The sequence below is a fragment of the Ochotona curzoniae genome, unplaced genomic scaffold (genome assembly GCF_017591425.1).
Source record: "Ochotona curzoniae isolate NIBS_2020 unplaced genomic scaffold, NIBS_Ocur_1.0 scaffold_3223, whole genome shotgun sequence".
NCBI lineage: Eukaryota > Metazoa > Chordata > Mammalia > Lagomorpha > Ochotonidae > Ochotona > Ochotona curzoniae.
The window spans coordinates 11809489-11837214 of record NW_024467108.1 but is presented as its reverse complement, the minus strand read 5'-3'; the positions used below and the strand labels follow the sequence as shown (position 1 = coordinate 11837214).

At 36.5% G+C, this 27726-nt stretch overlaps 1 protein-coding gene across 13 annotated transcripts in view; it reads left to right on the top strand.

The window, feature by feature from the left end:
• Positions 1-27726, top strand: part of DLG2 (discs large MAGUK scaffold protein 2) — a 1763217-nt gene that overhangs the window by 1244080 nt on the left and 491411 nt on the right. For all 13 annotated transcript variants that reach the window (XM_040964332.1, XM_040964339.1, XM_040964335.1 and 10 more), the window contains one exon: positions 16840-17009. In XM_040964332.1, coding sequence (XP_040820266.1) covers positions 16840-17009 — 170 coding nt within the window. The remainder of the gene's footprint in view (positions 1-16839; positions 17010-27726) is intronic.

Sequence of the window (27726 nt, the reverse complement as noted above, 5' to 3'; positions counted from 1 at the left end):
TATTCCATCCACTGTTTCACTTCCTAAGTGGCCGCAACAGCCAGAGCTGAGCTGATCTGAAGTCAGGAGCCTGGAGCTTCTTTCAGGTCTCCCACAAAGATGCAGGGTCCTAAGGCTTTGGGCCACCCTCCACTGCTTTCCAAGGCCACAGGCAGGGAGCTGGATTGGAAGCAGGGCTACTGGGATTGGAGCCAGCACCCGTATGGGATTCCGGTCACATTGGGCTCATTCCTTTATTTTTTGAGATTTATTTAGTTCAGTGAGTAGGAGGCAGACAATCTGAACAGGAAGACCACAGCTGCATCACCTTATGGCAAAAGTGCTACAGTGTGGGCTCAGCTTCCAACATAAAAATCCTTAATGAATACATTATGGCAAGGAATAAATTTATTAAGCCTTAGTGATAAATTGGAGCAAGGTGTGAAGAGAAGTAGTATTCTTTCAAATAAAGCAATTGAGCCCTGTCTGTTCTTGGCCCCACACAAGGAGCTAATTATAGTGATATGCCTGCTTTTTCATAACATTCTGTATTATGAAAGGGTGACTTTGAGCTTTGAGGCATGATAGTTGATAAAGACTAGTGGATACATAAAGCTACAATGTATGTTGAATTCTTCCTCTCTTTTTGGGATGATATTAAATTTAAGGTAATGCAGAGAATACAAATGGCAGTTGAACAATTTTGGAACTCTGAGAAAGATATGGTTTGTACATAATCGTGAATCTTAAAGTCAAGAGAGTTAAGAAATTACCTTGAAAGAACAAATAATAGTAAGATAAGAGGACTTAAAACCAAGTTCTCAGTTATTCCAAATGTTTGGATGTAGGTTAGAAAGTAAGGGGTTTTTTGTTTGTTTTGTTTTAGATTTATTTACTTTTTACTGGAAAGTCAGATATACAGAGAGAAGAGACTGAGAAGATCGTCCATCCATTGATTCAATCCTCAAATGACTGCAATGAGCAGAGTTGTGCTGATCCAAAGTTAGGAGCCAGGAACTTCTGGGTCTCCCACAAAAGTGCAGGATCCCAGGGCTTTGGGCTGCCCCCAAATGCTTTCCCAGGTCACAGGCAGGGAGCTGGATGGGAAATGGACTGCTGGGGTTAGAACCAGCACCCATATAGGATCCCGGCACATGCAAGGCTAGGGACTTTAGCCACTAAGCTCCCACACCAGGCCCAGAAAGTAAATTTTTAAATTGTGCAAGCATAGTCCTAGGTATATATAGATATATTTGGAGGATTTGATTTCTGAGTTTTCTGACCTGCCAGAGTGCCTGTATTTTAAAAATAATTTGCCATTCCCACTGTTCTGTTTGTAGTTGCTTCCTCCTGTTGTTCAAAAGAAATGTGTCTTACCTATCGAAATCCTACTATGACTCATTATCGGTATAAAGAATATAAAATATTGTTTGGAAGGATGAACAAGTACATGGTTCTAATTAATGGGCTATTGATCATTCAGTTAAATTATTTTGTTCTCAATTCTTTGCTTTTACTAAAATTGATAAGCAGTTGTCAGCTGATGCATTATCAAAGTAATGTTAATGATTTATGGTAGAATTTAGAGCATATTACTTAGGAAAAATTTAATGTTTTCTTTAATCCCTATATACTTTGTTATGCAAAAAGATTCTTGGGACCTGGCATAAAATAACTAATCCTTCCTTTGCAAATGCTGGGATCTCATATAGGCAACATTTCATGTCTTAAATGTTCCACTTCTCATCTAACTCCCAGCTTATGGCCTGCGAAAGTAATGGAGTGTAGCCCCAGGCCTTGGGGATGCTACACCCACATGAAAGCCTGAAAGAATCTTGGCTTTGGATTGGCTCAGCTCTAGCCATTGTGACCATTTGAGGACTGGACCATCAGATGGAACATCTTTCTATCTCTCTTTCTCTCTGTAAATCTGCTTTTCCAATAAAAAACAATTAATTTTTTTAAAAGATTCTGAGCACTTCTTTAGAAATAGTTAAGAAAACCAGTTCTGAGTCTTATTGAGTTTTAATTCATATTCATCCATGGAAACATGAGCTAATGTTATAAACCTCTACTCTCCTAGTTAAGAACAGAATCCATAACACAATTTCATTTGTATTCTTTGTAAGATTTATGTATGTATGAGGCTAGCACAGTGGCATATGAAATTAAGCCTCCTGTTGATATCCCAAGTAGACACTGTTTGGAATCCTGGCTGATCTGCTTCCTCCATCTTCCTGCTAATATGTCTGGGAAAACAGCAGAAGATGCTCTGAATTCTTTGGTTCTTGCAGTTATGTTGATGGTAGCGCAAGTCTCCTGGATTTGGACAAGTTCAGCTCCAGCTGTTATTGCCATTTGTTGTGTGAACCCTCAAATGGAAGATTCATTCTCTCTGTCTGTCTCTCTCTCTCTTCACTTTCTCTCTACATCTGCCTTTCAAATAACTTTTTAATTGATTTAGGAATATTGATGTGGAGCCTGCAAGTCAGTGCTGTGTCAGACTGAAGACAGGAGCCAGAAACTCCATCTGGGTTTCCCCTGTGGGTGAAAGAACTCAGATGCTTGGTGATCATTGCCTTCCCTCAGTCAAAATAACTAGTAGAAAGCTGGATCAAAAGCAGAGTAACCAGGACTTGAACCTGAAACTTTAATAAGCCAAACTTTAATAAGATAAATAGTGGTTTAACTCACTATGCTGCAAAACTTGCCTTGCGTATTTTTCTTTGATGTATAGATTGAATTCCTTCATGTATTATAATGATTTGGATAAACTTTTCCACTAACAATAATCATAATAATTCAGTCCAGAACAAGTTTTTAAATATTTAGAGATTACAGGAAATTAGAGGAAAATCATACATTTTGCATGCATTTATGCTTCACATGACTGTTAAAGTGATCCATATAAGATGTGTAACATAAGAAAAAATTATCAGGATGCAACTCTGGTGAAATGTGGAAATATATGGTGGTAAAGGAAACAATGTAATTTCCAGCTTCTCAAGAACTTATTTATTCAGATTTAAGAGCCTATATTTCAAACCATGATGCATTTATGTTGCCCTCCCTGTGAACATTTGAAATATGCATACATATGAAATATATATAATGTAACATGTGAAATATGTATGATGTGACAATGAGAAAATAATATTTCTCAATTCATGATAGTCCAAAAATAGACCAGGAGATTACAGAAGAACTAAAGGGAGATGTACCAGTGAGTGGCCAGAAATGAGGAAAGAACAGGAGGAGAGTAGAACATCTCCAAGTTGGAAAATGTTTTGAGGAATGAGTAAGCGACTGTTAGGAGAGGTACCAAGATGATCACCAAAGGGACCACAGTAGATTTGGCTAAATATAGGATACAGGTGACTAGTAGGGAAATGTCGGGGTATTGTGAGGAAAGTCACATTAGAGTGGAACAAGGACAGATAAGAAAGGATAAATAGAGCATCTGTGTGTGTGTGCAGTGAGGGAGGTTGTGGTGTTCATATAGTGAGAACAATTCTAAGAAGCTTTATCTTTGAAAAAGAAGGCTTTAAAATAAAATTTTAAATTAAAATACTGGGATATTTCAAATGTATTTGAATATTCTGAGAGTGATTTAAGTAGAGATAGGGTTTGGATTTCCAAGATATGCAGAATTACATGATCATTTGGTATCAGAAAGAACATTGTTCCCTTTTAAGAAAAGGTAAAATGTGAGCTTGTACTTAATGAAACCTGTAAATCTGATGTACGAAACTGAAAAAAAAATTCTCTCAAATGGCTTCATTTTCTTTTACTTTTTTTCTAGAAAGTACAATGCAGGTGTAGAATTTGACACTGGTTAGGGCATCGTTTGGTGTGGATTCATACAGTGTCAGAATTGCTGGATTTAAGTCTCAGTTTCAATTCTGATTCTAGTTTCTGCTGCTGTATACTTGGAGCAAGAGGGTTAGTACTTGGATTCCCACCACCCACTGTGAGACTTTAATTGAATCTGAGCTGCTAGATGTGGCTTGTCCCAGTCCTAACTATTGCAGGCATTTAGGAAGTGAACCAGCACAAATAAGGTTGGAATTTTTGAGACATTTGTAAGTATAGTACAAATAGAGTAATGAATGGTTTATAAGCAAGACTGGGAGTCAACAGACTAATGTGTAATTTTTATTTTTGTCTTAATTTTCTGTGTTAATTTAAGTTTTTATCCTGACTTTTTAGTTAGAAAATATAGCAAATCTGCCTTTCCAGGTTTTGAGAATGAGAAAGAAGTTGCAGTTGAAGCATTTCATAAATGGTGAATTATTAGACAAGTTAGCATTATTAACTGTTACAGTTCTTGCCATAGTGTTCTAAAAAGTGTAATTTAAAAATTTCATTTGCTTTCTGATTTTGTTCATCTCTTGGAAGGTCTTTCATGGTTGCTTGGTGGCTATAACCTCCTCTAGTAAGTTCTTCCATGAAATTGTTGCTTACAGATTCCTTACTCTCAACCATGCCCCAAAATGGGTCACATGGCTCATATGGACAATTATAAAGTTAACGTGCTCAGTGAATAAATGATACAAACTGTCTCTTTGTGCTTCAAAAGACCAAATGGTGAGTTTAAATGAAAGCAGACTGATAGAAAGCAAAGATGAATCTGTGAGGACCTGTGTCCTTAATCCATGCTGCTTTTGCAGTTTACCTTCACATTGGGAACCATTATGAGAGACTGAGCAAATATTTTGCATATGCCAATTAAACCATCAAGACAGGGAATTCTGGTTATATGAAAGCACAGAATACCACCAGCAATCTCAAAATATATCTTGAGTTCACACAGAAATGTGAACTTACTTTCTAAAATTTGATTACTTCAGAAAGAGGTAACAAGCATGAGTATTTAAGAAATATTATAAACAACAAATGATTATTGTAACTCAGAAAAGGTCAGAAAGCATCGCTATTCACCCACCCTTGCACATTAGTACCTCTGGGCAATTTACCATGATCTGCTATCTAAAGATTATTTACATTCTTTTTACAAATAATTATGGGTTTGGATTGAAGAAGGTCTTTTAGCTGAAACTATCAGAATTCAAAATTAAGCAGCAAAATTGTACATGCTTTATTGTTAACAAACTCAGTTCATATATGTTTAATTATTGGCTCATTCATTCCTTTAATCAATAATTTGTTATTTATCTGTTTTTTTTTAAGGTGCTTGCTTTTAACTTGTTACTGTCCAAGGCATTAAGAATAAAATGATAAAGAAAACAACGGTTTTGAATTACATAACTTGTATTTCTCTGTACTAACAACAAAATACTTTCAAAATATCCCGTAATAATAATTAGAGCATAGCAGCTACTGTAAATTAAAGCAAGATGTTAGGCTTCTCTGAACACATATCATATACCTCTTGTGACAAAAATGAAGTAAAGTGGCGATAAGGAGAAAAACTTTCAAAGCTGAGAAAACAGTACTTGCAAGTGTTAAGGTAGGATTAAACTAAGTATGTACCAGGAGCCAGTGAAGGGCAGGTGAAAAGTGGCAGTAGAATACACAAAAGAGAACCATGGGTTTGTAGGACAAACAAGGGACATGGATTTTATTATGAGTAATGCAGCAGGAACTTGGAGAACTCAGATCAGGGGTGAGTAAAATCTGATTTCAATTGTAAGGTTAGTGTAATGAAGATTGTGCATTATAGGTAACAATTATACAACCCATAAACCAATAGGTTTGACTATAAGTGATGGGGGCTTGAGGTAGGATGGAAGTATAATAGGGATCGAGAGAAGTGGCTATATAAGGACATTCTGTGAGTTACAATTTGTCTTGCTGATTGAAGAACTTATGTAGAGGGTGAAGGAAGTAAAGGAATAAGGAGAAAGTGCGTATGTGCTGGTGTCTTATTATGTCTAAATTCAGGCCAGTCACTAGTTGTTAAAAATAAAATTAGGAACAAGATTTCTTCTCTCATAGAGCTTTTATTCTACTGGGAAAAAAACTTAATGAGAAAGCAAATGAATTAAGTAATTTGAATGTCACCTCTGTTGTTGGACTCTATAAATACTGAAAAGAATCTTTCTTTAACAACTAGTAGATTTCTTTACCATAATTATTTAATAAATAAATTTTAAGAATCTTTTTAAGAGGCTGAAGAGACTCTCCTAAATATTCTACATATCTCACAAACTGCTGAATTGCTAGCCATCAAATAATAGGTATTTACCTAATGAATTGTAAGTGCACAGTATATCAATTTACTTGTAAAATATCCCACGCTTTAAAAGTAGTAAAAGGGGTTAAGGCATACATCTTATTTTCATGGTAAATGAACAACGGGTTAAAATAAGCAGCAGTTTGCTGCATGGTATACTTAAATACTTGCATATGCCTCAGTTCTGTTTCTTTGGAAATTGGGCTTTGAGAATTAGTATAATCATCCAAGTAATAACCAACTTGAAAATGAAACCCAAGCATCAACATTTAAAACATGCTTAAGTTAGGTCTGGTCTTGCATGTTAATGGAACAGCCTGTTGCTCCTGTGATACGATTTTGTAAATCTCCTAGGTCAGGTATGAATGTCTTCTCATTCACCAGAGCTCTTATTATCTGTATAACAACTAGCATTATGCATCACATGCTCAAAAATGATTGGTTACATGTGTGTGTTTATGTTGTATATGTTGTATGCTGACTAATATTTGGGAACTTGTCATTGGTGACAATTTGCTTCTGTTTATACTTTTCCTTTTACCAAAACTCTTTTTTTAATGGAAATATTCATGTGAATAATGGGCAATTTCTTGTCATGAATTTTTCTGTTTGCATCAGAGGGAATCACATGACACGAGAGGACAGAGCATTCTTATGGAACAAGGCCAGGGGAGAAGATGTGAACACTGACAAAGATATCAGTCAAAAATATCAATTGGCTAATCTCTACACATCTAAAATCCATTCCCTTTATCAAGCATGTTTGTGTCATTGAAAATACAGAAATGAATGGGATGTAGTGTCTTCCCTCAACTGACTCCAATAGATGCATCGTGTAATCAAAATGTTTGTTGTCTTTGCTCCCCTCCCACGCCTAATCCTCCAGCATATCTGCTTGATTCTAATTGGTCCCCTCATTTACTCCCTTCTCTCTATCCTGGTTAGTACCACCACTGGACACTAGTCCAGCCTTCCCTGTTCTATATAAGGAATATAGAGTGTTTCTAACTGCAACCACACGTTTTTCAACCCTAATCCCATTCCCCAAATCTAAGCAAGTTCATATCTCCACATCAAACTAAAGCAGCACAGTTGCTTTCAATTGGCTTTAAATTTAGGTCCAAATTTATTCATTTGCTTTCCAAGGGCCTTCAAAGACAATTTATGCTCCTCACCTCATCAGCTGCTCACCTGTTTCTGGAACACTTTTCTGTCTTTATTCCCTTCTTAACACTTCTATTTGACCTTCAGATTTAATCTGCCTCAATTGGTCCATGTTTTTCTTGGCCTCACTAACTAAAAAATATTCTCTCATTATATACCCCTATGTTTCTCTTGCATTTGTATTTGTAGTGAATTTTAGTGGCATATTTTTCTACCCCTCCTGCTAAACTGTAAGTTCTCTCAGAATAGGCGCTAGTCTTGGAAAATGGGTAATACATGTACAGACAAACTTGGAATCTAGAGGAAGCTAATTCAGGCAGAAAGAGCAATCTGAGTATGAACTTGTACATTACTTGAAGAAACATTGACATGTATTAATGAGTGAAGATGTATGTTAATGATACTTCAAGAAGCACTGCAGTAGGGATGAATGACAACCATAATATTGTTGAATATGTGTGATATGAAGGTCTTTGCATCTTATCCAAAAAAAATACAGTTAAATTAAATCCTTGTTCTGCAATGCTCTAGGAACACTGCTACCATTAGTGTATAAGAACCTTAAGGTGAATTACACAAAAATACCCCATTCAGCAGATAGAGCTCAGTTTAGCTTGGCAAAAGAAACTTGAGTGGATTTCTTTCTGCACTGAGAATCTTTAATCAACCATTAATGGCAGCTTGATTCTGGATTGCCCTCTGAGGTGTGACACATAGGAGTCTTCCAGGAAGCTGTACTCTGATACTCCTTTTCTCCGCTTGGCAGATGTCATAGAAGATCTGCCTTCATGTTACATAAAAACTCTTACATTATATGTATTCTAAGCAAGAGTTACCCTGAAGGAAGGGCTTCTTTGATTAGGTCATCTTAACTGTTTGAAAATCTGCTGTAGACAGTGGAAAGTAACTGAAGAATATTTAATATGGGATAGAACAATCAAGTTTTATATTTAAATTGGACAATTCTGGCAACAAATCAGAAAATGGATTATAGGCTATTAAACCAAAGGCAAAAAGACTGATTACAACTCCTCTTTCCTGCCTCCAACTAAAATTTATAAAACTCTGACAACAAAGACAGATTGTAGTTTCATAATTTGGGAATAAAAGAACAATGTAAGTATTTTAAAAACTGCATGATTGGTTGGATATGTGACTGGGGAAGAAGGACAGTTCCCAAACATCTGGTGATAGAATGATTTACTTTGGTCTAGAATAAAACTGAAGTATAGAATTATCTATGGGAAGGAGACAGAACTTGTCACTGTGTTGCATTTGAAGAATATTGTGGACTTTCAAGTAGAGATAGGAGTCATGATGAGTCAACCTTTAAATGTGTAAATCTAGAGCTAGACGAGAATTTAAGATCACTGAACTCAGAAGATGAAAAAAATATAATTTATCCGAACTAAGAATAGCAGCACTAGGATTAGAATATGCATCTGGTTTATGACTTAGTATTCTTTTCCCAAATCATGTTCAATGATTTCAATCTTCAACTGAAATATACATCAATTTGGTAAAACCAAATTGGATTAGAATGGGTTATAAAAGTATTTGATTCCATGTCAGTTGATTAATTTTCTTTTCTTAGATAGGATTAGATTTGAGTAAAAGAAAATACCAAACAAACCCAACATTTTTAAAGATATTACTTATTGTGTGCTGCTCACTGTCATAGGCCCTGTGGGACACCAAATCAATTTATAGCTTCCTAATAGGAATATACCATGTATTTGTACTTCCTGCCTTGTGCACAATGAGAACGGGAGTAATTAAGTAACGTTTCATGAGGCTGAGGACTGTACGGATTGCACATGAATAAGGCGATTAGGGTTTAGGCATTTGGGATATAAGAAGCAACATGAAAGAAATACAATGACATGGATGGAACGTGGTTGGAGATATAAAAAGAGAGGGACAAATTTTAAAATCATGAGATGATAGTATTTCTTAAATAACAATCATGTCTCAGACACTAGGAATAAAATATATACAGTAGGTAACATTTGATGTATTTTAAGGGGAAATGAAATAAAGAAAAGGTAGCTTTAGAAAGTGTTTTGTGTATCAGAATTAGGTGTGAATAGAGGCTAATTAGTGTAGCATTAGGTAATCTAGTCATGCAGCTATTTCACTAATTGAAGTAGGATGTATCAGCATTTCATTTCAGTAAAGTTGATATGCAGTCCTGTCTCTGCACCAGGTAGTGTATAAAGAAAGCTAAGTAATCTCCAGTTATCTGATGTTCTCCCTTTTCAATTTCCATCCAGCCCTTTTTTCCCAATAACACCTACTAAGTTGCCTGACTCAAGATTTGTTGCTAGTGTCACTACTGACGCAGAAAAGTGCAGGAAGGCCAAGCTCTGATGCTAGAATACCAGTCCCATCCCCCTTTATGGAAAGCTGTGATGGTGCCCACATGACAGCTGCAGAGAGTCCTACAAGCATTTTATATAAGGGAAATGAAGTGGCAAATGGAGAAAGAAAAACAGCGCTTTCACTGTAGGAGATGGCTTCTATGGATCATAAACCAAAGTTACTCTCTCCCAAAATTAGAGACAACAGCAGCAGCCCTATTTTTAAAACATAGAATGAAGTGGCTATCAATTGGTCTTTGCTGAAGAAGAGGAATTAGGAAGAGTCTCAATATAAAAATGAATGCTGGAAAAAGGCTTGCATGTGCACAGCTTCTCTTGGAGAGGCAGCTGTAGTCTCCTGGCCAAGGTTGCCATAGAGACTTTGTTCCAAATTGAGGGAGTTTAATTCAGAAATACAGAACACGATTTTTATCACAATTTATTGGGTCTATGTATGATTTTTTTGTATCATATTTGAACTGAACCAAATATGAGGCAGGTGCAGCAACCCTTCAAAACCTAAAACAATGGTTTTATAGTCATTCCAAGCTCAACCTTTCCAGCGATGATCTAGAAACTTAGAAATGTGAATCTTTGCTTACTGTACACCTACTGAATCAGAAACTCTGGGGCTGAAGCCCAGGAATCTGGTTTAAACAGCTCTCTGAATGATTCTGATGCATTCCACAGTGTGGGAACCACTGAAGGAGACCTGGTTATTTACTCTGTCTTTACTGCTATCCAGTATGTTGCTGGACATATAAGGGGCAACATTTGGGGTTGGCCCTTAACCACATCACAAAAATTACTTTTAACAAACCAGAGGGATGTGTGCATGGTGCAATGCATCAGCTTGCAGATCACTTAGATATGACATATTATCTTAAGAGTTTTTGATATTTAGTTTCTGCTGTAAAATGAACATGGGATTATCTACCTTTCAGTATTTTTGTTTAAATAATATATGCTGGGATATAATACATATGTGCCAAATATTATCCTGTTTAGATAAAACAAAGACCTATACAGATAGGGTTTCATAGTCTATACTTAGTTAAATTTGTGGTTCATTTAGACAGAAATAACTTTTAAGGTATATATACTGCAAACCTAGTGTACAACATACTTACATGAAAAAAATAATTGTTTATTTGAATGATAAATATTGCTTATCTGGAATTCAAGTTTTTTTGGATGTCTTATATTTTTCCTTGTTATGTTTAATAACTATTTTTTAAAAAAATTATTTTACTCAAAAACTAGATTTTACAGAAAGCAGGTGAGACTGAGGTAAAAGTCTTTCATTTTCTGGTTCATTTCCCAAATGGCTGCAAAGGCTGGAGTTGACCTAATGTGAAGCCAGGAGCCGGAGCTTCCTCCAGATCTCCCTCATGGGTCATGGGTACATGGGTTTCAGCCATCATCCACTGCTTTTATAGCACATAAATAGAAACGTAAAGCAGCCAGGACTTGAAGTAGGGCCCATATGGGATGCTGGCCCAAAGATGGAGGATTTTGATTAGCATGCCAAGACACCATGCCAACTCCAAACTTGATAACCATTATTTTGAACTTAGCACATATTGTGAAGTCGTTTGAACCAACCAGTGTGTCAGAGATGACTTCAGAATATATGATAAATGTGAATTAATTATTAAGTGAAAAATCTGAATGACCAAAAAGGAGAACAATATAAGTTGCTGTACAAAAAGCCTTCTTATCAGTGAATACTTTTTGTAGTGAGGAACAAGATCCACCTGAGCATATTAAGTAAAAAAGCAAAAGATGTAAGAAATTATTTAGCAGGACATGGAAAGTATCTTCTCAAATTCAAAATAAATTATACAACCAAGCCCTGGGAAGAACAATGGTGGACTGAGGCAAATTTAATGAATGGTCCCAGTTAAATTGTTTAAACTTTTTGCTCCTCCCATTACTATTTGGATATATTTGTAAGAAAAAATAATATCCAGTTTAGTAAAAATATGTTACTACATTGGTATATATCATCAATTTCCAAAATATTAGTCCCCTACCATTCTGAACAAACTGCTAAATTACAATGCCTTATATTCTTTCATCATTTGCTTTAATGGCCTGTTAGCTTACTGAGATTTGTTTTGTTGCCTTCAATAGGAGCTGAAAAATTTTGACAAAGACAGATCCTTACTGGTAATGGACTTTAAAAATCCCCCTTGATTCTTATATATACCTCCAGAGAGTAATAGAGATAAAAGATAAATATAAATTTTAGATTAAATAGGTTAGAGTCATGTACAATAAAGGCCAGCCTCTCTATGCATGGATATATTTACCTTTTTTGTCTCTGACAACCTAAAGCATCTATCTTTTCTTGAATGAAGTTTCAATTTCTGTTTTTTGTTTCTAACTTACCTTTAGTGACTCTATGAGTAAAATAAGATTTTTTGATTTCTTAACATGCAGATTTTCCTGCTTTTATTATAGTTTACATAAAATCTGCAGTTATTATTTCAATTAATTCAAATTTTTTAAAGTGATTGTTCCCTTTAAATGTAAGAAGTCATTCCCCAGCTAGTAATTTTTTCAAAGATTTATGTTTTTTGAAAGGCAGAGTTATAGAGAGAAGGGAGACTAAAAAAGAGAGGTATCTTCCATCCACTGATTTTCCGAATTGTTGCATTAGCCAGATATTTTTCTGTTCGAAAATCCCGTTGATCTTACCTTTTCCTTGTTTTTTTTTACAAAAATTTTAAAAATCCTTTCAATGTCTTAATTGAGGCTCTCTCTTCTTCCTTTAGTATCTTTTTTCCCTTTCACTATAGTCTCTTCATACCCTGTCTTATGCAAAAGGTTATTTTCTCTTCTTCGTAACTTTAACAACTAGCATTTATTGATGCTTGCTCTTGATTGTTACTGTGTTAATTATTTCATATGAACTATCTTATTTTATCCACATAGCAATCTTTTTATGCCACTTTCATGTGAAAAAAAATTTAAGCTTTGAGATTTCAGTTATGCTTAACAGACACACACAGCTCCTAAGTGTGAAATCTGGGTCAGGCTTCCAGATAACTCAAAGTAGGGTCAAGGCTTCCAGGGAAACATTCTTAGATTCTTCATTATGATATCTAACATAGAACTTTTGGAAGAAGCATAAAAGAGGGTTTGTGATTTTCAAAACAGCCACAGAGAAAGCAAGCTAAAACCTTGCTATCTTCTCTTCTCATATGTTTATGTACAATGAAGAAGAAACTTTTATTTTTGACAGTTATAGTATGATTTGATGATAGTTTTTTTTAACATTCTTTTACTTTTAAGTAGGTTTTTAACTGATTCAATATGATGTGTGGAGACAATTTTAATAATGACATTCACTTTCTCCTTCCCTCCATTTCCTTCCTTCACCTTGCTCATTCTACTTTTTTTTCCTATAGTATTTTAAATTTACAATATAGCAAAGAGGTTTAATACATAAAATGTATAAATCACTTATCAGTTTAACAGCAGATCATATTTTAATATTTATGAAAATATGTGTTGCATATTATTTTTATTACTTCAAAGTAAAAGAAATGCTTTATTACTTAACTTTGCAATGATTCTGTTCATGTTAGAGAAAATGTTTCATTGGTAATACAGATTTATATATGATTCTATAGACATATGCTAATGGTGAGGTGGCCTTTCTTATTTTTCTAAGATAATTTCTGGCATCAGCATTATGACATAGCAGGTAAAGCCTCCATCTGCAATGCCAGCATCACTCATGGGACAGAGTTTGAGTTCCAACTGCTCCTCTTCAAATTCAGCAAGCTGTGAATGACGGATCTTTCTTTCTTGCTCTCTTACTTTCTCTCTTCTTCCTTCCCTTTCCCCCGGTAAACTCTTTCAAGATAAATTAATAAATCTTTATAAAAAATAGTTTCTGTAATAAGATGTATCTGCATTTCAAATAAAATTCTTAGAAAAGGTTTAATTTTTTTTTCAATTTTGTGAGTAAATCTGTTCCGCAGGAAAAAATTACTATATATTGCAAACATATATCTGAAACAGCAAGATCTGAAAGAGTGAAAGTATCGTCTTAATTGCATTAGTTGAGAGGAAGGAGGAAGTCTGAATGTCAATGACTTTCTAACACCATGATATAGAACTATGATAAAAGCTATGCTTTTTGCTGGGACAGTGTTTTTTAATTGCACCTACATATTTATGTTTTTAAGTACATACAAATAGTGGGTTAATTTAAAAAGTTTACCTGCTTATACAGAGAACAAATTAATTATAAATAGCTGTGACTTTCTAGACACATTCTCTTTCAAGTAACTTAAAGGAATTGAAGTTAAGGCCCTAACTTAGCTTGATGTTTTTTTCTTCTCTTTTAAACATCTCAATGTAAAGTCTCTCTGCTCCCATTTAAAGGAAAATTAATAAGACAGTCAACTCTTGTTCCTTTGTTCACCAAACTTTGAAGCCTTATTGATAAAATCTGCCCATCATAGAGATGAAGTTCAAAGTTTCACGGATTCTTAATGCGATGGCATATAAATGAAGTGATAACTGAAATAGCACACAGTGGGTTTTCTAAAATGTAAACTGCCGTTCTGTTCACTTTTCAAAAAATCTTTAAATACATATACCTGACAGCATCTACAATTTTGATTTATAATAGCTACAATTGACACATACATCTATCTGCTTTAGCTGTTAATCCCTCCTCTCTCCAACTCTGGCTGTGCTTGTCCTCTGAATAGAAAGCAGAAGTTGAAGATGCAGTGTTTCGGCCATATTTGCACATCGGATACAGGGCTGGGCTGAACTCCAGCCCTCCTGAACTCTGGTCTTGCGCTCTACACCTGGCACTAAAGCTGCTTCCGTCTCCCACATGTGCAAGAGCAGCCATCAGATTTTGGCTGTAACTTCCTCACACCAGGAATTGCCAAATAAGAGCTTCTCTGTATACAAAAGAAAAAAATAGGTTTGGATGTCAACCATTCCCTTTGAAAAACAGTATTTTAGTTTATGATTAGTATTCTGAATGTAAAGTGGCAGGATGTTTTCATATTATGATGAGATGGCAAAATTACCCACACTCTCAAAGGAGCAGCTGCTACAGGGCAGCGGTCAGCAGTGATGCCTGTGCACTCAAAACTGTTATAGTTTTCCATGAATTTTTAGAAGTCATTCAGAGAGGAAATATGTGCGTAAAACTATCAAAGCCGTAGTATCTGTTCAGATTGAATAACATTGCTGAATCTCAGTAAGTTAAATTTCCATCTCAGGATCGTCAGAATGCTCAGGTGTCCCACTGAGACAAGAGTTTCCAGGGCTCACCACCTCAAACAGGCATGCATGGACAAATGATAGATAATGGGATCAAAAATTTTTTTCATATTTATATTTCCACTATGGTACTATTAGTTTGAACTGATAAGAACAGCATATGCATCCCGGTGCGATAGCCTAGTGACTGAAGTCCTAGCCTTGCATGTGCTGGGATCTCATATGGTCACCTATTCATATCCCGGATGCTTCACTTCCTATCCAGCTCCCTACCTGTGGGCTGGGAAAACAGTTGAGGGCAGCCCAAAGCTTTGGGGCCCTGCACCTGAGTGGGAGACCTGGGAGAGGTTCCCTGGATCCTGGCTTCAGATCAGCTTGGATGTGCCATTTTGGCCACTTGGGGAGTAAAGCAGCAGAAGAATCTCTCTGTCTCTTCTTCTCTCTGTATATCTGCCTTTCCAATAAAAATAAATAAATCTTTAAAAGAAAAAATTGCATATATGAAAATCTTCATGATATTGGATTTATGAGGTTAATTGAACTAAATTGTATATTTTCATATTCAATAAATAATTGCTAAATAATAACTCCTGTAAATAAAAGTGGGAGCTGTTTAGATGGAATAAAAAGGGAAATGGAAGTTGTGTGGAGAAGTAACCATGATTATAATACCCTGGGTATTATAGAAAATGCATCAAAAGGTAATAATACCACATCTAGTTGTGGAGGTGATCCAGGTAAGAGATGAAATTTTCTTCAACCAGGTGGTAGCACTGAAATACTGAAATGAAGATACCTACTAGATTAATTGAAAATATACTTCAGACACAGAGCTGAATTCGTGATGCTGGTGGGAAAGAGGAGTCAAGCTAATGCAGTCTGTTAGCTTTTGGTTAGTTAGTTAGTTAGTTAGTTAGTTAGTTAGTTAGTTAGTTAGTTAGTTACTTAGTTTGAGGAACGCTGGAATGGATGTGCAAAGATACGGAAAGTAGTATTTCTAGCATCAAGTTCTATGTTCTTGGCTGTTATTTTTATCTCTAATTATTATCATCAACATGAAAAATTTTTAACTCTGCAGCTATCTATCCATAAATGATTCTGAAAGGTCTATGGCAAAGACAAATTTTTCTTTCTCAGGCTGAAAAGAAGAAAAGGAAAGTTTGACATAGAACTTGTCATTGGTCTTAGTTTTTGAAGTAAGTTCTGAGGACTAGATTGTCTGATATTCTCTTTGAACTCTGCTATATATATATATATATATATATATGTATATATACACTATTGTGAGATAAATTTGCAGGCAAAAATACTTAAAGGTAATTTTCAGAAAACTAGCAGGTCTTTTCTGTTTTGCTTAATAGCTGCATCTTATGGGCTTTTTCCTCTTTCTACACTTGTATGCTTTTAAGATTTTCTATCATGATTGCATATTATTTTTTATAACTATGAAATAAAAGTTTGAGAAAAGTTGACCTAGAGCTAAGGTGACATTTGTTAAGTGTTCATAATCCATAGTAGTAATTTTTGAACCAGATTGACATCATTAGTCAGACCAATTAAAACCAGTGATGCAATAGTGTGGTTGTGAGAGACTTTGAAATGCATGTTTTTCTGGCTGTGCTGTTTGTGATGCAGTCAGTCCAAGCTGGAGCTCCAGACAGGGGTCTGACAAATTATGTGGTCCATGAGAGAAAGGCTGGGAAGGTGAGGAGTTTGTTTTTCTTGGTAACTCTCATTTGAAATTTGGTTTCAAATTTGCGTTTTTGAAAATCTTTACTCTTTGCCTTCCCATGTGTTAAGATTAGATAATCATACTGATATCACTTAAAGAAATATGCCTTGTCACTTCTGAACCTGGACTCCTTTTGTTTCTTTTAGGGTCAATGATTGTATTTTGCGGGTGAATGAGGTTGATGTGTCAGAAGTTTCCCACAGTAAAGCAGTAGAAGCCCTCAAAGAAGCAGGATCTATCGTCCGGCTGTATGTGCGTAGAAGACGACCTATTTTGGAGACCGTTGTGGAAATCAAGCTGTTCAAAGGGCCAAAAGGTAAAAAAATATAAATGATACACAATAGTACCTTGAGTGATAAGTCATTTGGCTACAGTTTGTGCCATCACCCACCTACAGTATACTTTCTTCTTTATCCTCTGACATTAAGTGCTTATCAGGATAATTGAAACCTACATTATTGGTTTTTACAGAAGGTAAACTAAATCAGGGCTCTAAATATAAACTCACATAAGAAAAGAATATGATTTCTACAATAATGTCCTACAAAAAAAAAACAACTATAGCATCAGGCATTGATCTATTTGTATGAATGTTTAAACTTGACATGTTGTCAAAAGTAGGTTAGTACGTTTATGTTTTTTAAGATTAAAATGCCAAATCTCATTTAGCAAAAGGTAAATGTAAGCATTTCTGATACATCTATTATATCTTTTGTAACACATTGTAATTTGTTTTAATGCTATAATAATGTTCTATCTCTACCCAATAAGTATTACATAACTTTTTCCTTGCAATGTCAAAAACAAGTTTGAATGTATTTTTGAGATGTTTACACCTTTGTTGTAGCTACCCGGGGGAAACACATGAATGGATAAATGAATAACTATACCACTTTTTAAGGATGTTTCTGAGCTCTGCTCACTAGAATGATAATATTCAGTATTAGTTTAAGAGCATTTCAAAAAACAGGAGCAATTCCAATATTTCAACAAAATCTAATCATTAAATTGACTGACTAAATGTTTCAGCAGAAATTACTTGATTATATCTATGTCCTTTCATTTACTTATTTCTTCTTTAAAATTAATCTCTAATGCTATATATTTTGCAAGAATTGAAGCTTACAACCTTTCTGCGAGACAGTCCAGTATGCTATGTAAATTCTTAGGCCCAAGAGTTAGGACTGAAATTGAAAGTGAGGTTCAGCCACTTTGATTAGGTATAGTTTGGTAGGACCAATTTTCTAATTATCAAATGAGAATTATAATCATAGTGTCTATTCCATAGGCTTTATGAAAATTAAACATTTGAGAGTTGGCATAAGACAGGCAGTAGTACACAGCATGTGGGAGATGGGGTTACCCACAGGTGTGGTTTATTGAGGTTAGGAGAACTTGGAAACTGTTGATTGAAAATAACTTTACTTCCTGAAAGCAGATTCCTGCCAAATCTTGTGAGGGATGTGATCTTCTCTGGGCTGTTGGGATTTTGCTGAGTCAGTCATATTCTTTTATACTGTTTCTCCACGGAAGTCAATGATAGATTTGTTTCTCTGTATTAAACTTACTGATTTCAGGGAAAGAAAAGGCCCTGGTCTTGACTTAAATGCTTAATGCCTCTCCCAGGAAGTTCCTTAAGCACGGTAAGGTTGGTATCATAGTGTACTAAGTAATTGTACTGGATTTTATATGCAATCTGACCTTGCAGCCTTAACTTCACTTAATTTACTTTTACAATTATAATATATTTAAGTATAATTTCTACCAAAATTTCACACATGCAGTAGAAACTCTTATTCAGGGTAGATAACAAGAATGAATCAGATATAATCTCTATTCTCAAATAACTTGCAATGGAAAGATACATGTACAATCAACTTTATGTCAAGGAGAATGAAACCAGCTCTGTGATGAAACTTGAGTCATGGTTTCAATGAGGGCAGAGGGGAAGATATGATCTGGTATAACCAGGAGAGCCAAAATGTCCCACAGATTATAAAATTTAAAATATGGACACAGCTCCCTGTCTTTCTTTTTTACCACTAAGGTAGTCAATACTAAATATTAGAAGTGTAGCCAACTGAACTGATTAGATGCAGATATATAATATAAACCACCTAGGTAAACCTTTAATTTACTACGTACCTTGTACAGAGATAAGCAACAGATATTCACAACAAAAATATAGTTCTTGCTCTCAAGGGAATTAGAGGGAATCACTTATAGCATAAATGGGAATCACTTGTGAATGAATAAACACAAGGATTTTTAAAAGGAAGCCAAGTAATTAATGGGTATAAGAAGTCTTATATATATATATATCATTCCAAATCCTTTAAGGAAAATTAGTTGAATGTTATGTACAAGGTTATATACAGGGACTAGTTAGGGGGTCGCTTAAAGAATGTAGAAAAAGATGAATGGGTTGGAGCTATATTTTGGAAATAGAGTCGATGTCACTTAATGATAATTCTGTGGAAAATGTCTTTGCATTTTGATTTCCATTTCTAAATTGCTTTGGGTAGTATGAATATTTTAACATTAGTTTTCCTAGCCAATGAATATAGATTTTTCCTTTTTTTGTGTGTCCCTTTCTATTTCTTTCCTTAGTATTCAATAATTTCCATCATAGAAATCTTTCATATTATTGATTAAATTTAGCCTAAACTATTTAATGTTCTTAGCTACTGTGAATAGGATTAATCTTATAAATTCTTTCTAAGTCAGAGCTTTGTTGATATATAAAAGTGCTATTTATTTTGTATGTTGATTTTATATCCAGCTACTTTGTTGAATTCTCTTATAAGTTCTAATGGTCTCTTAGTGGAATCTTTCTGTTCTTGTTTAAAAAGGATCACACCATCTGCAAGCAGATGAAATAATCTGCATTTATCAGATTGGACTTCCTTCTTTTCAATTTGTATCCCTTTGGCTTCTTTTTCTTGTCTAGTGGCTATAGCTAAAACTTCTAGAACAGTATTGAATAATGGTGATGTGATTTACCCTCAGACTAATTCTAAAACTTAGTGGAAGTGATTACGGTTTTTCCCCATTCAATATATTGCTGACTGAGGGTTTGTCATATATTGCCTCGATTGCGCTGATGTATGTTCCTTCCATACCCAAACTTTTGTTCATAAAAGGATGCTATGCTTTATCGAATGCTTTCTCTGTATATATTGAGATAATAATACAGGTTTTATCACTTATTTTATTCATATAACACATCATGTTTATTGATTTGTATATTTGTATATGTTGAGTCATCCTTATGTCCCTGGGATGAATCCAATTTGGTCTGTTAGCATTATCTTTTTGGAATCTTGTTAAATTTGATTTGCTGATTTGCTAGTATTTTATTGAGAGTTTTTATATTTATGTTCATTAAGGATTTTTATCTATAATTCTCTAATTTTGTTGTATCTTTCTCTGATTTTGGAATTAAGGTAATGCTGGAATGAAAAGGTTCCCCTGTCTTTCAATTGGTTTGAATAGTTTAGAATGAATTAGTATTAGTTCTAACTTAAAAGTTTAGTAGAATTCAACAGTGAAATCCTTAGTTGGGCTTTTTTTTGTTTTTTGTTTTTTTGGTTGGGAGGATTTCTATTACTGATTCTCAGTTTTCATTATTAATTTATTCAGGTTTTCCATATCTTGGCCTTAATTTTGGCAATTATTAAAAAGCCATAAATCTGTCCATTTTTCCTAAATTTTCTAATTTGGGTTGTGTCAGTTGTAACATTGGCTTTTTCAACCCTGGTTTTATTAACTTGAGTCTTCTCCACTTTAAGTTAATTGTACTAATGGTTTATTCATTTGTTTTTTTCAAAACATCAACCCTACTGATTTTTTTTTAGAAATCTTACTCATTTGAAAGGCAAAGTTGCAGAAAAAAGGAGATAAAACCTACACACACTGTCTCCTTAACACACACTCACATACACACAGCAGAGAGAGAGGGAGAGAGAGAAAAAAGGAGAGATCTACCATTAACTCACTCCCCAAATGACCGCAGTGGCTAAAGCTGGGTCAAGATGAAGCCAGGGACAGGAACCTCCCTGTCCCTGTATACTTCTAAACTTCTAAACTTCTCCCAAGTGGTGTATGGCCTAAGCACTTGGGCCATCATGGACTGCTTTCCCAGGCACAGTCACGGAAGTTGTCAGGACTTAAACTAGTACCCCTATGGGATTCCAATAACATGCTCAGTGGTTTAAAACTGCACCACAACATGAGTTCTAATTCACCCATTTTTCATGTAGTTCTAGTTTTATTTATTCATTTTTAAAATTGTATTATTTCTTTGCTTCCACATATTTTGAATTTGACTTATTCTTTTTTTCTAGATCCTTGAGATACATTGTTAGAGCATTTATTTGATTTTTTTTTTTGATATATTATATTTTTACTAGCAATGCAGATATACAGAGAGGAGAAGAGACAGAGATGAAGATCATCCATCCATTATTTCACTCCCCAAGCGGCCACAATGGCCAGAGATGCACTGATCCAAAGCCAGGAGCCTGGAGCCTCTTCTGAGTCTCCTATGAGGGTGCAGTATCTCAAGGCTTTGGGCTGTCCTCAACTGCTTTCCCAGGCCACAAGCAGGGAGCTGGATGGGAAGCCAGGCTGCCGGAATTAGAACCAGCACCAATATGGTATCCTGGCACATTCAAGGCGAGGATTTTAGTTGTTAGGCTACTGCGTCAGGCCCGATACCTTTATAAATTTAATAATGAAATTATAAACTTGCCTTTTAAAGCTGCTTTTTCTGTATCCCCTAAATTTTTATGTTTTTATTTTCACTCATTTCAAAGAGTTTTTTTTTTATTTCCCGTTTGGTTTTATGTATGACCTGGCGCTCATATAGAAACACATTATTCAATCTCTGTGTGTTTATATAACTTGTATAGTTTCCTTTGTTGTTAACTATCAGCTTTATTCCATTTTTTAAGCAAAGATAAATAATATGGTGATATATTTTCATGTTTTGAATTTTTAACATGTGCATTATTGCCTAGTATACAGTTTATTCCACAGAATGTTTTATGCTCCAATGAAAAGATTGTTTATTCTGTAGCAAAGGGATGAAATGTTCTTTAGAAACCTATTAGGCCTATTTGGCCTACAAAATAGGTTAGTTCTGTTGAAGAAGATAACATATTATCTGATATACAAAACAGGTCCTTTGAGATTTCTCATATCGATTTTAAAAACCAGAAGATAAATTAGAAAGACTGAAAAATGTTCAGATTCTCTGATTACTATCATAACACAAAATATGAGTCATTTTAATTTTATTTTTTGTGATATTTACATAGTTGATTAGAATGGGAAGGGTCAAGGATTATGGAAAAGTGGGTGAGACTGTTGTTTCCAAAATTTCTGTTTCTTCTTCTTGTATCTCGGGGCCTAGAGGAAGATAAGGGGAGAAGCAGCACCCAGACTCCTGACCACCTCAGTACCCAGGAATAGGGAATGGCCACCTGATGTCTTCCCAAGATTCCTGATATGGGGCATACTCCAGGGGATCTGCTCAAGTGCTTTTGATAGTTCTGAAATGCTGTCAATCTCACTGATCCAAGGATAAGCAAATCTTCCAAATTCCATTGGCTGACATAGTCCACCTTAAAGTTTCCACCCACCCAGAAATTTACTGTCAGGTTTGGCTGGAGTAGCTGGCCAATTTGTTTAGCCCTCCTTTCTCTGCTATGGTACCAAATGTCCTCTGCAGCCTATACACACTGGTAGTTGCAAGTGCTGGGTCAATTCTGTCTCAGCCCCATCTCTTACACAAACCAATAGGGGCTTGCTTAGCAGACACTCTGCCCTCACATACACCAGCAGAAACTGTAGTGTAGCTGAAGCAACTCCCAATAGCCCCCACCAGGTCTGTCCCCAGCCCAGGTTCCTGCGCTTACCAATATATGCAATAGACTGGTTCAGTCTGTCCCACATCTCATTCAGCTCTCGCACACATCAATGGGCATTGGAACCTAGCTCAACTCAAGTAAATCCACTGTGCAGTCCACACTCATTCTGGTGGGTGCCACCACCTGTCTATCCAGGGCCACCCCAGCCCTGCTTCTCATGCTTACCAGTAGGAGTTGCAACCCAACACAAAGGTGTCCACAGTTTTCCTACTGGGCCCACTCCCAGTGCAGTTTCTTGCCCTCTCCAGGTGATTCCGCATTCTAGCTTGACAGGACTTTTCCCCAAGTCCCAGCACTTACCAGTTGATGCTATGGCAAAGCAAACCAACCTGCATTTACTCTGGCTGATGCATTTACCAGTATATTTGGTCAGTCAGTCCAGCCTAACTCTCCCACTAAACCAGCTCACATGCCACCCAACAGGTGTTGTAGCCCTACCTGGCTTGGTCTACCTCCAATACAGTTATCACAGTCACCAGAGGGATCATGGCCCAGCTGGAGGAGCCCTGCACAGCTCCCATCAGGCTTGCACCTCTACTCCCAGGTCTTACATGTGCTGGTGGATGCTGCAGCCTAGTCTAGCATGGCTCTCCTAACCTCAGAATTTGCCAGTGGGTGCTATAACCTGGCCTGACCTGGTCTTCCTCCAGTTCTAGCGCTTGCTGGTGGGTGATACATCCTAGCCTAGCCCAGCCCAGCCAGGATGCAGTCCCAGTCCGAATGTGAATTGGCTGGTGTTGCAGCCGAACCCAGCCTGTCCTGCATCCTGTCCTGGTTCTCAGATCTGCCAGTGTGTGTTATGAACTGACTTAACCTGACATGCCCTCAATCCTGATCCACACATATGCCAGTGGGTACTGTAATCTACCTGGTCTGGGCCACTCTGAGCCTTGTTCTTGCACTCACCTGCAGAAACTGCATTCTGGCAAAGGAGTTCCGTACGCTATTCTATCAGTTCTCCTCCCAGTGGCAGATCTCACACACACTCATGGGTCGTTGGTCCAGTCTGACTCAGTCCACCTCCTGTCCTGGTAGGAACAGTGGCCTTTGCTACTGACCCACGCACATTGCAGTTCATACTGTTGGTTGCTACAGCGCAGCCACAACTGGTTCATACCCAGAAACAGCTCTCGTGTTATTAGCGGGCACCAAGACCTAGCTCAGCCCATTCTACACCTTCCCTGGCTCTCATAAACACCAGTGTGTGTTGGAGTCTAGCCCAGTCTGGCACCCCCCATATCTATTCCACACCCATGTTGAGGGACACTGCAGCCATGTCCATCCCAGATTGCCATTCCCATTCTGGCACTCACGCTCACCAATGGGAACCATGTCCCAGGTGGGGACTCCCTTTAACTTTCTGAACAGGCTTGTTCCCAGCCACAGATCTTGTGCGTGCTCATGGTTGCTCTGACCTAGTTCAGCATAACCTATCCCCTGTCTTGGCCTTCGCCATTGGATGCTGCAAGCTGTCCTGTCTTGGCCTCCTGCCAGGCTCAACTCTCACTGATGGGTGCTGCAGCCTATCTCTGCCCAGTCTGCTCCCATTCCTGGTTCATGCAAATGGGTTGGTGTGATAGCCTTGCCTGGCATAATTCACATTCAACCTGACTCCTACACGTGCCAGTGGCCTAACGTTTTCCTGGCCAAACCAACTCACACTGTTTCTGATGGGTGGAGCTACCCTGCCTGGCCTCACTAACACCCAGGCCTGAATCACATACTCACCAGCATGAGCTATGTGTCACCACGGGAGTTTCCCAAGTTCCCCTACCAGGCCCACTCCCAGATCCAGATCTCATGTGTACCCAACAGTTCTACAGAGGTCATTAAAAGTTGTTGGAGTGTCTGTATATGTATAGTCAGTTGAAAAATAAATGTGTAGTCATAGACAGAATAAATGATTAGCAACCCTGATTAAATTTGCCAAAGCCATTGAAAATCAAACAACAGGATAAGATATGAAGTGTGTATGTCAGTAATTAGAAAGTAAGTTTACAATAGTCATGTTCCTCAGAACACTTGTCACAACTTCTAAGGCGATGTACAAGGGCAAAGCTTTTTGTTTCTGTGGCCTATGCTTGTAAGGCCTAAAGCTATTTCAGAAATGAGATGCTTCTTTTAAGCTATTATTCTACCTTAAGATGTGGATAGTTAAAGCTGAAAGTATTAAAACCATGGTTTTATTCATAAATTTCAAAAGGTATTTTGGCATTTTTAATACACCTTACTAATAAAAACTGAGTGGTTAAATCCATCTGGCCACAAATTTGAGCAGTTTTCTGTTATTTTTGTAAAAAGTCTGTAGACACAATCTGTTTTAATATGTTCAAATATAATCTATTTTTTAAGATGTATCCATTTCCACTGGAAAGGCATATTTACAGAGAGAAGGCGACAGAAAGATCTTCATTCTGCTGGTTCACTCCCCAAGCAACCACAATGGCCAGAGCTAAGCAAATCCAAAACCAGGAGACAGGAACCTCCCCTGGATCTCACATGTGTGTGCAGGGTCCCAAAACCTTGGGACATCCTCCACTGCCCTTCCAGGCCACAAGCAGGGAGCTGGATGGGAAGTGAAACAGCTGGGTATGAGCTGTTGCCATATGGGATCCCTGGTGTGCAAAGCGAGGCTTTAGTCACTAATTATTGCACCAGGCCCTCAAATATAATCTTTTTGCAGCTATGAGACCTCTCTGTACAAACAAATGCAGTAAGGTTTTAGGTCTCAATGATACAGAAAACAATTGTAATACAGTGTGTGAGCTGTAAATCACTACACAAACATATACATTTTTATGTGCATATTTCATTCAGAGAAATATTTGCAATGAAACAATCTCTGGTCATTATTAAGGAGCCATGTGACCTATGTATGTCTTAAATACTTTGTGCCTTACTCTCTTCATCTGAAAAATGAATTATAGTTTGAGTGTCTAATTATTAGGGTTATTTTCAAGATAAAAATTGTATATTCTTAGTAAGTGTTTATATAATATTCTCTTATTATCATAGCTGCTAAAAATTGCAAAAAGAATAGCATCAAGGATCTCCTTACAATGCCTAAAATAACTTCCTAAAAATGTTAAATAAAAAAAATAGCCCCCTGAAGTGTTTACACCAATTAGACTTGTAGCTCTTAGTATTTATATTTGATTAATTAGTGATTCTAGTGCTTATTAAAAGTTTTTCTTTTTAGTTGAGAAACTGAGGGACAATGAAAGAAAAAATAAAGAGCTCTCTGCCCTCCACTGCTTCATTCCCAAATGTCCATGAAAGCCAAAATTGAGCTAAAGCTAAAGCACATGGCTGAGAACTCAAGCCAAAGTGTAAGTGATGGGAACAAATTGCTTGACTCTTCCCTCCCAGAGTCTTCATTGTAGCAAGCTGGAGTTAATAGCTGAGCTAAGGATCTAACCTAGGCATTCCAATATGGGATGTTGATTTCTTAACTAGCATTGTAGCTGCTTGGAAAATGTAATATTCCTGAAATTCATGTTGAGTCTATATGTATTCAGCTTCCACATGAATATATGTGAAATATATTGATGTTAGGTGGATGTGCATATTTATAGTATCCACTGCTATCTTTTTCTCTCTAGCTTGATACAAATTTATTTCTACTGTGTCTACTATGTTGGCCCCTACAAGGCTTGCTTTTCAAATATATGTATGTGTTTATGCATATATTTTTCTTTTGTTTATATATATATATATTTCATTATGCTCCCTGGCACCAGTTAGCAGCACTCATTCCTTACCGATGCTGTCTGCTCCTAATTCTGACATTTCTGTTTATGTTAATGATCATTCCAGTCTTCTAATATCAAAATTCCAATGTCCTTTCCTTTGGTTCTCTCTTTACCCACTGCCTTTATTAAAAGTGACATCACATCTCTTGAAATTCATTTATTGCATTACCAATTTCCTCTTTAAAATCTCCACTGCTATTACTGTGGTATCTTTGTCTTCATGATCTCCTGTGTGGTCTACACTTATAGATACCCTTGTCAGTTTCTCCCTTCCATGCCTACATACAATACCTCTTCTAGATCGAGCTTCAAAAGAGTCACAGCTTGATAAATGGTTATTCCTTGACCAAAAGTGATTCTTCAATGCCACTAGATAAAAATCTAAATTTCTTTGCTACTAGGCCATCTAAGCAAGCCATAAAGCATGGAAAAAATAGATATTAACAACCTAAAATCAGTAAGCAAACAAACTGCTAATTATTTTTAAAAATAGATTTATTTTATTTATTTGAAACAGAGTAACAGAGGCAATAAACTAAGATCTTCCACCAATTGGTTCTCTCCTCAAATGGCTACAATAGCTGGTGCTGAGCTTGGCTAAAATCAGGAACCAGGAGTTTCCTCTGTCACTCCCACATGGGTGCAGGGACCCACGCACTTGTGTCATTCTTCTCAGATTTCCCTGGTTATTAGCAGGAATCAGAGGTAGAACAAGCAGGACTCAAACCAACTCCCATATGGGATAAGGCTAGAGCTTTAACTACTATGTCACAGCAACAATCCCAGGCTTCTAGTTCTATCATTCAAGGTACTAACTTTATGAGCTCTACCCTGGCTTGAGCTAAATTTAAAACAGTGAACACGTTAAGAAGGAAAAAGAACCCTAGGTTGAATTTATATCCCAAGTCTTGGTAGTAGATGGGGCAGAAAAATGAAGATTGGGGTAAAATGCTAATCAGAAGCCATCATTGCAGAGGAAAAGTAACTGATGAACATGGAAGCTGACAATTACCCTATTGAAAAGAGTTCCATTTGAGGATATCCTAGCATTGGCAGGTTTTTTGAACTCCTTACAGAAAATAATTGAATGACTGGTTGGAGCAACACAACATTCAAAGTATCTGGAATGTTGCCTAACTATCTGATTAATCAAAAACTAATCTGTAAATGATTGAAGACATTTGTCATAGCAGTTGAAAGATTTGCTATCTAAGTTAAATATCAACTCGTCATGCATCAGATGTTGCAGAGAATTTATCAAACATCTGACTTCAATGAATGTACCAAATTCGCCCGTTGGTGCATACTAAATCACTTAATATGAACTCATTTCACTCCTTTACCTGTT